Source organism: Suncus etruscus, chromosome 10, assembly GCF_024139225.1.
Source record: "Suncus etruscus isolate mSunEtr1 chromosome 10, mSunEtr1.pri.cur, whole genome shotgun sequence".
Lineage (NCBI taxonomy): Eukaryota > Metazoa > Chordata > Mammalia > Eulipotyphla > Soricidae > Suncus > Suncus etruscus.
This window is the reverse complement of record NC_064857.1, coordinates 12802220-12816148: the sequence shown is the minus strand read 5'-3', so window position 1 is coordinate 12816148 and position 13929 is coordinate 12802220. Positions and strand designations below refer to the sequence as shown.

The 13929-nt window shown below is 35.6% G+C and overlaps 1 protein-coding gene across 1 annotated transcript in view; it reads left to right on the top strand.

Moving 5' to 3' along the window:
• The window catches only part of LRRCC1 (leucine rich repeat and coiled-coil centrosomal protein 1), a 40614-nt gene extending 34908 nt beyond the window's left edge, over positions 1-5706 (top strand). Inside the window, exons 16-19 of the mRNA XM_049782016.1 lie at positions 1271-1479; positions 1566-1703; positions 3445-3580; positions 5555-5706. Coding sequence (XP_049637973.1) covers positions 1271-1479; positions 1566-1703; positions 3445-3580; positions 5555-5677 — 606 coding nt within the window. The 3' untranslated portion in view covers positions 5678-5706. The remainder of the gene's footprint in view (positions 1-1270; positions 1480-1565; positions 1704-3444; positions 3581-5554) is intronic.
• The last annotated feature ends 8223 nt before the right edge of the window (positions 5707-13929 follow it).

The window sequence follows — 13929 nt, the reverse complement described above, 5'->3', positions numbered from 1 at the left end:
GTATTCTTCTACTACTTCCTCTCTGAATAACAGTGAAATAAAATGTATAAGTAGACACAAATTTTATTTTAATATTTATCTGAACTTAATCTTAAGAATCATCACCATTAACTGTAGTGCATGCATGGAAGAGAGAAGTCCCAGCTTGATTCTTGGAATGATATGGTCCTTGAATACCACCAAGATGATCTCTAAGCACTGTGTGTGGTCTCTCTACTGCCATTTGACATTCTATTAGATTTAGTCTTATAGGCACTTACCTCTTATATGTGTGTGTGTATATGTGTGTGTGTATCATTATTTAAGCAACATGATTACAGCCATGATTGTAGTTGGGTTTTAGTCATAAACAGAACATTCCTCTTTCATCAGTGCAACATTCCCACCACCAGTGCCTCCCTCCTCCCCACCCCTGCCTGTAATTGAGACAGGCATTCTACCTCTCTCATTCTTTAACATTGTCATGCGAGTTGTTAGTGTAGTTATTTCCTTAACAGCATTCACCACTTTGTGTTGAGCTTCAAATTGTGAGCTGGTCCTTCCGGTCCTTCCAGCCCTTAACTCTATTGTCTCTGGGCCTTATTACAATAATGTCTTTAATTTTTCTTAAAACTCACAGATGAGTGAGACTTTTCTGTGTGTCTCTCTCTGACTTATTTCACTCAGCATAATAGTTTCCATGAACATCCATGTATAGGGAAATTTTATTGCTTACTCTCTCTCTCTCTCCTGATGGCTGCATAATATTCCATTGTGTGTATGTACCACAGTTTCTTTAGTCATTCATCTGTTGAAGGGCATCTTGGTTGTTTCCAGAGTCTGGCTATTATAAATAGCACTGCAATAAATGTAGGTGTGAGGAAGGGATTTTTGAATTGTATTTTTGTGTTTCTAGGGTATATCCCTAGGAGTGAGTGGTATAGCTGGATCAGATGGAAGCTCAATTTCCATTTTTTTGAGGAATCTCCATGTCATTTTCTATAAAGGCTGGACTAGATGGCATTCCCACCAGCAATGAATAAGAGTTCCTTTCTCTCCACATCCCCATAATAGGGGAGTTTCTATATAAGATTTGAGGAGTTTTCTAAATGCCATGTTATTTAAGTTAATGATGCTGATACTTATTGTGCTAAGTGTTCTGTACGTCTTTTCTTAAACTATTTATTGAACATCCAATGTATCCTCAATCTGTCATTTTATTTTATTTTAAGCTGTTTCTTATTAAGTAGGAAGTGAGGCATTTAAAATAAAGTAGTGATTTATTTTTAAGAATTTACAGGAAAGAGAGCAACAAATCAAAGTGCTACAAGAAAAGATAAGTGACATAGAAAAATATACTCAGGAACAGCTTGATGAAAAGTCTTCACAACTGGATGTGATATTTGAGAAACTACAAAGACATGATGAAAGAAAAGAAAAACTAAAGCAGCAGTTGAAAGTCAAGGAAGTAGAGCTTGAAGAAATTAGAGAAGCTTACAGGTATTCAGCATTCCTTGTTGAGAAATGAAATGCCCTTTAATAATTTCATATAACCAGTCTTATTTGTTCTAATTTTTTTATATTAGCACACTTAATCAGAAGTGGCTTGATAAAGGAAAACTTCTGTGTCATCTTGAAATGCAAGTAAAGGAAGTAAAGGAAAATTTTGAAAATAAGGAAAGGAAACTTAAAGCAGAAAGAGACAAAAGTATTGAACTGCAAAAGTAAGTGCTAAAATAAGTGGGTATAGATAAAATACATATAAAAAGAGCTGCAGAGATAGTGTTGTGGATAGGATGCTTGCTTTATAGTAGGGTTCTGTCCTTAATATTGTATATGATCCTCTGAGCCTTGCCAAGAGTGATCCTTGAGCACAGAGCTAGGAGTAACCTGAGCACTGACAGGTGTGACCCCAAAACAAACAAAAATTACTTTGGGAGAATGAACAAACAAATAATGTATTGGCTATAGTAATTTGCCAAGTACTTCATTGCAAACTTATTTATACAGTGAATATATATTTATGTTTAAATATTTGATATAAGCTTATACATGAGTATAACTCCTTGCTCTACACTCAGGAATTACTTCTGTAGGTTTAGGGGACTCTATGGGATGCTAGGGGTTGAACCTGGGTTAAACATAGGCAAGACTAGTGTCTTACCCACCATCTTATCATTCCAGCCCTTACTTTGGGTTTTTTAATAATTATTTTTGTTTAATATCTTTATTTAAGCACAATGATTACAAACATATTTGTGGTTGGGTTTCAGTTATAAAAAAGAACACCCCCTTTTATTAGTGCAACCTGCCCACCACCAATGTACACCATCTCTATTCTCCCCCACCCCCTGCCTGTATTTGAGACAGGCATTCTTCTCTCATTAATTACCATTGTCATGATAGTTGTTAGTGTAGTTATTTCTCTAACTGCATTCACCACTCTTGATGGTAAGCTTCATATATTGGGACAGTCTTTCCAGCCCTCATCTCTATTGTCTCTAGTTATTATTACAATGTCTTTAATTTTTATTAAATCCCATAGATGAGTGAGTTTATTCTGTGTGTCTCTCCCTCTGACTTATTTCATTCAACATAATAGATTCCATGTACATCCATGTATAGGAAAATTTCATGACTTCATCTCTCTGAATCTTCATCTGCATAATATTCCATTGTAAAAATGTACCACGGTTTCTTTAGCCATTCATCTGTTGTCGAGCATCTGGGTTGTTTCCAGAGTCTGGCTATTATAAATAGAGCTGCAATGAATATAAGTGTGCAGAAGGCATTTTTGTATTGTGTTTTTGAGTTCCTGAGGTATATTCCTAGGAGTGGTAGTGCTGGATCTTATGGGAGCTCAATTTCCAGTTTTTTGAGGAATCTCCATATTGTTTTCCATAAAGGCTGACCAGAAACCCAGGAGTTTTTAGTAATTTATAATTTTTTCTTTCTATAGTTTTAAGCCCAGCAATAATTCTATGAGGTTGGCTAAAGAGGCAGGATTATCCTACTTTGTAGTTGGAAAGTTATGCACATAAAAGTTTAGTCATGTCTATTAGATATTACACAAGGAATCAAAAAATATATTTGACTAATATTTCACCTGAATATTGAATTAAATTTGCTATTACTATGGGTTATACCATAGCCAGAAAATCGTTCATCTTGGACTTCACTTTCAGTTGTAATAAAATTGGACTTCACTTTCAGTTGTAATAAAATTGTAGCTGACCTGGATTCAATCCTCAGCATCCCATCTGTTTTTCTAGACTACCAGAAATAATCCCTAAGCACAGAGCCAAGAGTGAACCTTGAGCAAAATTGGGTGTAGCCTGAAAACAAAAACAAAAACAAAAAGACAATAATATGAATATGAAAGCAAGAACTGATGTATCTCTAGAAAAAAATTATCCTAATGTTTACATACCTGGATGATTATGTGATTTATATTTTGTTTTTGAGGAATACATTAGAGAAACTTCATAATATGGATGATGCCTTTAAAAAACAAGTCGATGCAATTGTGGAAGCTCATCATGCCGAAATAACACAGATAGCAAATGAAAAGCAGAAATGTATTGAAACTGCAAATTTAAAGGTACTGTAATTAAATTTATTCTGATAAACATATTAAACTGATACTGCTAAGTAAATAAGTAGGGATCCTTGAAGACTGGAGAATTAGGTCAAAGGGTTAAGGTTCATTCTTGCTTTCATGCATGAATTTTGGCTTGATCCCTGCAACTATATGATTTCCAAACATCACTCACTGGGCATGTTTACCCAAATTAATGAATAAATAATATTTCATATAGCTACAATCACAGTTGTGTGATCAAGTAACCTCCCAGTAGTCTGCAAAGAGAGAGCAAGATCTTCAAAAATAATCTCAATGAATAATGAAATTCAACTTGATCAATATGCCATTATTTATTGACTACAAATGCTTCAGGTGTTTTATTTAAAATCTGCCAATTCTTCAACTAAATGCTATATCGGCTGATACTAAGTGCAAGAATAAAATTAGACCCATCATTGAAGGGAAAATTCCGGATTCTAGTTTTCCTTTTCTTCAAACTTGATGTAGAAAAGTGATTTGTTAGTTTTAGAGAAATGACCCCAGAGTTGAATGAGATGATTATGGACGAGAAATTGCAGGGAATCACATTGAGGTGATAATTGAGAGAAATGTTACAGTTTTTTAAGGAAAAAGATAACTTTATTATTATTGTGTAATATATTATTTTATATAATATATCATATATATTATGTAATCATATGTGTTTATATAGATTTGATTATATATTATTAGGATTATATAATTAGATATATAAGCTAAAGATATGTCATTATAACATATATAATGATATAATATAATGCTATATATTGTAAATTATTAAAAACAAAATAATTATTATTTATTAGAGATTAGGAAAAGAAATAAAGATATGGTCATATCAACCATATTATAAGGCGTTTTATTTTAGGATAAAATTTCAATCATATAGATATACAGCTATTCTAGGGGGGAAAGTACATTCAAAATAAATGGTCAGATATCACTCAGACAAGATGGTAGTCTATCACCACCGAAACAATTTTAGAAATTTCATAGGGACTAGATTAAAGTGTTTCCTGGGAAAGATAAATTGTTTCTGATTAGACAGGTTTAAAAAAAAAACTGATCAATTGAACTCATGTCTCACTCAATTCACATTAGCAGCCTGCAAGTTAGGGGAAGAGTCCAAAAATTAATTTTTGTCAATATGCTCCTGAGAACCTACAAGAACTTGAGTACATTTACTAAACTCTAAAATGAATTTAAATGACTCTATGCTCATAACCAATAGCACCAAACTAAAGCCTGAAACTAATTTACTTACCATTTAAACATTATTCTTCCTGGTTTACCCATCTCAAATTAGAATATATGAAATTAAATTTTGAAAATAAAATGTTTTTAAGAAATGGAAATGTTGGGAGCCAGGGAGATAGCACAGGAGTCAGAGCCATATAACCAACCCAGTTCAATCATAGTTGGATGTAATGCTGGGCACTTCACCCCCACCCCATTACTTTCAGTAATGGTGTCCTTAGTGGTCCCAGGTCTACAGAGGCTTGAGCAGTATCCTTGGACTGTATCAAGGTTAGCCATGTGTCATCAGGAATGGGTTTCTAACCCTCTAGCATGTTTTGGGGAGGCCCCTTCCCTAAAAAGAAAAAAAAAAGAAGAGGAAAATGAACATTGAGTGGAAAAAAAAAAATGATCAGGCCTAAATACCAAACCCAAAGACAAGGACAAAAGAATCAAGATACCCAATTTACAACAAACTATACACAAAGGGGACATATTACACTAGCAGTACAGGGGGTAAAGGGGGTAGAGGTACAGGATGCATGCTAGGAACAGGGGTGGAGGGAGGACAACACTGGTGCTGGGAATGCCCTGATTCAGTGTCACTGTGTACCTTAAAAATAAGTGTGAAAGACTTGTAATTCACTTTGGTCACAATAAAAATTTAAAAAAAAGAAGAGGAAAAAATGAAATGTCTTAAAACTTGTGTTGATTTAGGTTTATCAAGTTGAAGAAGAAATGCGTGGACTTCTGGAAGAAACGTGCAAGAACAAAAGAGCAATGGAAATGAAAATTAAACAACTTGCGAGTGCTTTAAGTGAAATTCAGCAAGAAATGTAACGGAGAACGAACTTAACTTGAAAGGGACCACCAGGCCTATTGTAAACATGATTAAATATTGTAATAGTAGTAACTGCTATGACTTTGAAATGTCTCTTTCTCTACTGTTCATTCTGATTATATTTTTAAAGTCTTGATCAAGTATTTTTTATTGTAAATGTAGGTTTCTATAATAAATTTTTGATACTTATATGTTTGTTAGAAAGCTTATCAAAATAACTAGATGTAAGACATCTTGTGTCTGTGCTATCCATTGTTTTTTATTACACGTTCGATTACAAATATGTAAATTAAGATTAGTATTTTGATTCCATGAGAGGAGATACTTTAGTCACTATTGTTATCTGATTGTATTGATGGACTAATGATATTCATTGGTTATCCTTTAGTTGATGGAACTTTATTATTTCAAAATAGCCATAAGTATAGCCAAAATACTTGAGGGCTCGGAAAACAGCTGAAGTGGTAGAGCACATGCCTAGTATATGTGATACTTTTGATTTCCAGAACTATGTATCCTCCCTAAGCATAGCTAGGTATGGTCCTGGTGGCCTTCAAGGATCATGGAACCTGAGTTTCAAAGTATCAAGCCCACATCAGTTGGTAAATCATTAGAATAGCCTGTGTACCATCCTCATAACAACTCTGACTGAGACCACACTAAAACAAAAAATGTTTGGGACCTGTAAGAGATGTGGCAGTTTAAGAAATTGTGTGTAGTCATCTCCACATTATTCTTAAGGACCCCCACCTTCATTGTAGACAGTTTCATTTAAAATTGCTCTTAGTACATTATAAACATGTACCTTAAGAAGAACACTACTGGACCAGAAAAATAATACAGCAGGTAGATGCTTGCCTTGCACATTGTCAACCCAGGATTGATTTCCAGTACTCTGTATGGAATGATCCATGAGCACCGAGTCAAGAATATTCCTAAGCACCAATGGTGTATGGCCCAAAAGCCAAGTGGAGGAATAAAATACCACTGTCTCATCCTTATTTTCTTGCTTGTTAGTGAAGAAAATTATTATTCTGCATCTGGAAATCATATTCTTTCATATCAGGTCATTTATATTTATTTCACTTTGATTAGTTTTTATGATCTTGTGTATTCCTAACAAGAATCTAAATACTGTTCTCCTCACTATTATGAAAGAGAATATAAGATCATAGTTTAAATCAATAACCATTTGAAAGTTAAATGGAATCAAAATATAAATACTTCTAAATAGAAGGCCCTTTCATACTAAAATATATGGGGCAAAATCCAACAAATAAACATGTGATGGGACTAGCAGGGCATAATTATGAGAGAGACTATATAAGAAAATACTTAAACTGAAAACCTTTGTGAAAAAGATCAATCAACAAATAAAGAATTCTAATAAAGTCAATATATACAATACATACAATAAATACAAAAGAGTATCATACCTAGATATTCTATAGTCAAAGTTAATAAAAATCCGGATAGGAACAAAAATATAAAATGCTTGTCATCTAGTGGAACAATATAATTACAGTTGATTTCTCATCTAAGAATTCTTGTTAGAAGACAATAACTGGCATATATGAGGTATGGAACAAAAAGAACTGTCAAAAGCCTAGATTCAACGTAAGTCTCCTGCAAAATAAATACAAGATGAAATCATTTCCAGACAAGTGAGAGCAGAACATTTATTTCCAGCTCACCTAATTTAAAAAAAAAAAAGAAAGCCTATTTGCACTCTAAATATTTTCTTTTTGGTTTGGGAACAATTTCTGGTAGTGTGCTGGGGTATGTGGGGGGATGGAGAGGAGCTCCCAAAACCTAAAACTAATCTCTCCAGTTTCATGCACTCCAAATTTCAGTCAAGTCATTCCCTTTAGAAAGAATAGCACCACAAAAAAGGATAAATAAGGGTCAGAGCCATTGCCACAGCTACAGCAGTAGGGCATTTGCCTAGACACAGCTGACCCATAATAGACCTGGGTTCAATCCCTGGCATCCCACATGGTTCCCCAAGCCTTGAGTGATTTCTGAGTGCGTAGCAAGGAGTCACTGGGTGTAGTCTAAAAAACAAAAAAAAGAAGGTTTAATAATAAGACAACTAAAGCAATCCACAGGAAGAAAAAAACTGGGAATAGCAAACACAGGTTAATAATTTACATTAAAAAATCTTTTCTATCCGTAAGAAAACAAGCCAATTATAACACTTGTTGTATTTATAGCATATAAATAGATATATAAGGATGACATATAACAAAAATTGAATTGGGAGAAGGAAAAACAGCCATTGTAATGAATTTTATTCATTTTACCATATCAGTATCTAAGGACAGCTATAATATATTTAAAAACTTTTGTAATTCTTACAACAACCACTAAGAAAGCAGTAAAAGAATAGGTTCCACTTCTGAGATACAGTTCAGAAATTGGTCAGTTTTTCTAAACAGAGCAACCATTGCCAGTGAAAAGTAATTAAGACATTTAAAGTCTCTCAAAAGCCTAAGTAAAGGCAACAAATAATTGGAGGGGGGGTTTGGACCATTCCCAGAGATGCCCAGGGGTTACTCCTGGCTATGCACTCAGAAATTGCTCCTGGCTTGGGGGACTTTATGGGACACTGGGGGAGTCTAGGCTAGAGTGCACAAAGCAGACGCCTACGGCTTGCGCCACCACTCTGTCCCAACAAATAAATATTTATTAAATAGGTTAAACTTTTTTAAGAAGAAAGCCCATGCCACTAAGCTAGACCATCTCCCACCATCTTTTAATCAGCCTGACAAATGAAAAATGAATGGTTGTGTTCAAGGAAATAAGGTTTCTTCTCTCTTCAGCCTCCAATCAAAAGACTGAGCACCAAACCAGAAAGCATGGTTGACAGCAGTTCTCATCCTTTCTGAGTTGCAGAAGCTATAATTCTGGGGTTTGTTGCTAGTCAGTAAGTAGGGGCCTGGCCTCCACACGGCACCACATTCATAGGACAGAAGCTCTCCCTCAAAATGGAACAAGAAAAAATAGAGGGGATCCAATGTTTTTCACCACAGTTGTTCATGAAGCAGTTCAATAATATTTAATACTTATTTGAATATGCAAATAAGGCCAGAAACTATATATCTCCTAAATTTGCTCCTGGAACAATGGATGCAAAATTTTGGCCAGAGCAAAAAGCAAAAGGTTCCTCCAAACTCACCCCAAGAGAAAAAAACTAATTGAAACATAGGGAAATGATGGGACTGGAGTAGTAGCACAAGCAGTAGGGCATTTACCTGGCACACACTAACCTAGGAAGGACCGCAGTTCAATCCCCCTGCATCCCATATGGCCCCAATTCCAGGAGTGATTTCTGAGAGCATAGCCAGGAGTAACCCCTGAGAGTCACTGGTGTGGCCCCAAAACAAAAACAAACAAAAAAGAAACAGGGAAATGAATAAGAGGTCAGAAGCATGATGAAAGTATGTATGTATGTATATGTATATATACATATATATGTATCGGTTGATTTACCACATACAGCTAGAGAGCTAAAAATAGCTCTCCTGAAGATTAAAAAAAAAGGAAAAAGAACCTCAGACACCTCATTTACTGCAATAAGAACTAATTAGATTGGAGTCGAGGTAGATGGCTCAAATAGATAAAGACCATGTGTAGCATGTAGAAACCCTCTGTTTAATCCCCAGCACTCCATAACCCCTGAACACTGATAGGTGTAAAGTCTGGGTAACAAGAGGAGTAGTCCCTGAATAACAAAAAATCAATTCACTGCATTGTAACAATCCATGCCCAAGACTGTAAGAAATAGTTATTCAATAATTAATGGAACCTGTCAAACAAAAAATTAAAGATCCATTAGATTAGATATTTAAAACATTAAAAAAAACATTAAAGATAATGGGGGAGAGAGACAGAGAGGTAGGGAGAGCAAATATTGTCTTACTAAAAAGACTCCCATCCAAAAGAAAATGAGTTTCTGAGCCAGAGCAACAGTAGATTAGGGTTTGATCCCAAATACTCCATATGGTTCCCAGAGTCCCCCCAGAAGTGATCTCTGAACCCAGAGCCAGAAAAAAGCCCTGAGCACATCCATTATCTTGAGGAATTTTAATTACTTTAGAAGGAGTTATTTTTCATTTCAGAGACAAGGTTTCTTGCCTCCCAACAAGGAATTGAATGATGTGAGGATTCATTTATTGTTATATTTTCATCATAGCAGCTTGAACTTAGAATCACTCCCTCGGGGTGATAAATGCAAAGATGTTTGATGACCAGTTGACAATTTCTCAGATGTCAAATGGTTTTAAGGCACTATGTATATGTTTGGTCAATGTTTCATGAACAAGCGGTCTTTATATGATGGTTCAATATTTGAACAAGCTATCATCCTATGCTTTGAAGATTGAGGGGAAAACATTCTTGTATTGCTAAACTTTGAAAGAAGTGGTATTATCAACAGTATTTCTAGTGGGAAAGTTGCTTAGCAACTTCATTTTTCAGGAAGGTCTAAAGGATATGATGTTTCAGTAAATGTTTGATCACATTAGTCTTTCCTTTTTCCCTGCAAGAGCAGAGAGAAAGGACTATTCATACATAAGTAAATAGAAAACTCAAACATATTAGCTGAATTACTTCTATTGTAACATCTTATGCTAGAATATAGGAGGTTGAAGGTCAGGGGCTGAATATTTTTTGTTTTGTTTGAGCCACACCTGGATGTGCTCAGGGGTTACCCTGGTGGGCTTGGGGGCCTTATGGAATTCTGGAGATCAAACCTAGGTCAGCTATATGCAATGCAAAGGAACTTATTTGCTGTACTACTGCTCTCATCCCAAAATCAAAGTGGCTCTAATTTCAAGTAGCTTAAAAGGCAACTACCTTTTAGATGTTATGTCATAAGTTTTATGTAAGTTCTATAAGTTATTCTGATTTGATAAGAAGTTAGAATGAAAAACACTACATAAACTTTAAAATCTGGACATGTGTGGTCATTATTTTTCTGTCGATGTTTGCTTTTTGTAGGCCATACACACTGATACTCAGGTATCACTCCTTGGCAGGACTTGGGAGACCATGTGGGGTTCCTATTCATTCTTCTATATCTTAATGTTCGATTGAAATATGCATTTCTTATTACTCTGATAAGCAAAACTTGTGAAAGACAGTTCTTTAGCATACTGGCATATGGTGTGGGTAGCAAGGGTGGGGGTCAGGATTACACAGGGTGGTACTCAGGGGTTATTCCTGACTGTGCTAAGGAATTATATCTGATAGTGCTCATGGAGACTATGTGGTGCTGAGGAATCAAACCAGGATCAACCATATGTAAAGTTAGTGCCTTATCCCTGTATTGTCTTTCAAATCTCTCTGAGTTATATTTGTGTCCCAGGCAGGTTCTAAGATTATAAAATATGTTGATTATCACAATGAAATGATTAAATAATGCTTGAAACATATCCTTTAACAATGTACCTTTAAAAATATTTTGATATTGCTTTTTTGTTTTGTTTTGTTTCTGGGCCACACCCAGCTCAGTGATTACTCCTGGCACTGCACTCAGAAATCACTCCTGGCTCGAACAATAATATGGGATGCCCAGGATCAAATCCAGGTCAGCTGCGTGCAAGGCAAATGCCTTAGCGCTGTACTATTGCTCTGGCCCCAGCTTGCTTAATTATTTTAATTTAATTTAATTTTTACAATCGTATTGAAGTGCTGAGACTTACAACACTATTAATTATACATGTCGTGCCTATACATTCTCTAACACCATGCCATCATCAGAGTGCCAACTTGCATCAAAGGACCCCTCCTAGCTACCACTTCCTTCCATATCATTTCAACACTATCGACATTATTCAATTCTGGTGACTGGTTATTTGTTGTTTTCTTACTATGCTTTTGTTATATCCTATATTAGAGATTATTTTTTAAATTGTGGAAATGGTGATGCCTAACCACATATAAATGATGAAAGCTAAACTCCTAAGGTCCAACAAAATGAAAATCAATTAGAAGTTAAAACCTGAATCTTTTCAAAACCTGAATTTTTCGACAGAAAGACTGTTCTAGAACCAGATGACCATGCTGACACTTGTTCTTACATTTCCAGGCTTCAAAAGCTTAAGTACAGGAGGAGCAAGCTGACCTCCAAATATCTTCAGCATTACAGCTCTTTCTATTTATCAGCTCGTGTCTGCTGCAGCAGACACAGAAATAAAATCTCTGCGCCTGGGTCAGAACCCCATTCACTGCTCCTCTTCCCTCCTCTTTGCTTTCCTTGATTTCTCAATCCTCACCACCTTTGTCACCACTATTTGCCTAGTCTTTTGGCCATCAGTCTGTACCTGCCTCTTATATAGTAAAAGCAAAGGTCTATAAATTACCTACCCCATCCCTTCTCTATTTGGGGAGATTTGATTGGTTTAGTTCTATAAACCAAAGCATTGTAGTAGTAGTAATAATAATGATAATGACTATTATTACCATTTTCTCCTTAACTCTGTTCAGTTTCAAATTCTATGGTCTTTTAGTTATACTAGCCCAAGCTAAATGTAAATTTATTTTATTTATTTATTTTTGTGATGGGAACAGAATACTCCAAGCAGTGCTTAGGGGCCACTGCGGTGCCAGTTCCTAACACTTGATCTACCTGCCAGAAAGGGGAATGCTAGGACTAGTCGCTTTATTGTTTTCTTTTGTTACCTAATCAATTTCTGTCCCTGCACATATAACAGAACAGTCTCTTTTCAAATTAAAATGGAAACTTCTTAATGAAATACGGTATGCTGAGTGAAATGAGTCAGAGGGAGAGGGACAAACAGAATAATCTCACTAATTTATGGAATAGAAGAAAAATAAAAGATAGACTACGAATATCCAAAGACAACAGAGAGGACCAGGAGAATAAGTTTATGGTAGAAGCTTTTTATATAGTTGAGCAGTGCAGTTAGGGCAGAGAAGGTACCACTATGAGAATGATAGTTGGAATGGATCACTCTGGGCAATAACTGAGTGTTGGACGGAGATAATCTAATATGGATGGTATCTTTCCATTAACAATAGTGCAAACCATGGTGTTTAAAAATAAGGGGGGGGGAGTGAGAGAGAGAATGAGCAGAGGCAGCTGAAAGGAGGGGAGGAAAACTGGGGACTTTGGTGGCAGGTAATGCTCATGGGTGAAGGTTGGTGAACATTTTAAGAATGAAACTCAATTATGAACAACTTTGTAATCACAGTGTTTAAATAAAAGGAAAAATAAACAATTAAAATTTCTTAAAAGATAACAAGTGCTGGATAGTATAGCAGGCAGAGCATTTTCCCAAATGCAGCCCACTTGGGTTCAATCCCAACATGACAAAGTAAACAACATTCCCCAGCATTCCAAATCCAGGAATAATCCCGAGCACAGAGCCAAGAGAAATCTGGAGCACTACTGGGGTGGCTTAAAATTTACAATTCCCCCACCCTTCTTCCAAACAAAACACAACACAGTTGTTTTTATTGGTTTCATTGGTTGTTGTTGTTCTTTGCTTTTATTTTGGGGGCCATGCTTTCTTGTGTTTAGGTCTTACTCCTGGTTCTGTGCTCAGCGATCACTTTTGGCAGTGCTCAGGTCAGTCATAATAAAAGCAAAAGGCCCTACTCACAGTCTATCATTCCATCAGCTATTTTTAAAGTATTAATGAGCAAAAGTTAATTTGCAAAGTGTGTGTCAAATAAGAGAATTGTTTTCTTACAGATAACTGCTTTAAGGTTTAACTAGAGTTTTTGCATACCTTCAATTTACTAAATTGGTTTGTTTTGGAGATACAACTGGTACAGCTCAGCGTTTGCTACTGGCTCTTGTACTCAGGGATAACTCTTGGAGGTGGAGATCAGATGGGGTGCCTGCGATCCAACCAGGGGTGCTGATGAAGTTGCCCACAAGCAATTCAAGTTGCTTTACATCTCCATCTGACACACACTTAAGATTTGAAATGCACTGTTTAGATTCCTTGACTAAAAACCTACATAGTTATTAATAAAGTTCTGGTCCTGGAAGCAGGAAAACAAAACAAAATGTCATAACTGCCCAACACATTAAATTTCAATGATCTTTCTGATGTCTATTTAATTTTAAATTCAGCAAAGATATTTCTCACATGAAACATTCTTTGCTACTAATCTGTAATTTTCATCCACCAAATATTTTAAGCAATGATTAGATGCAAATTGTGGGGAGACCAATTTAATAAAATGTATTCACGCTCTCATGATAATCCCGTGAAGA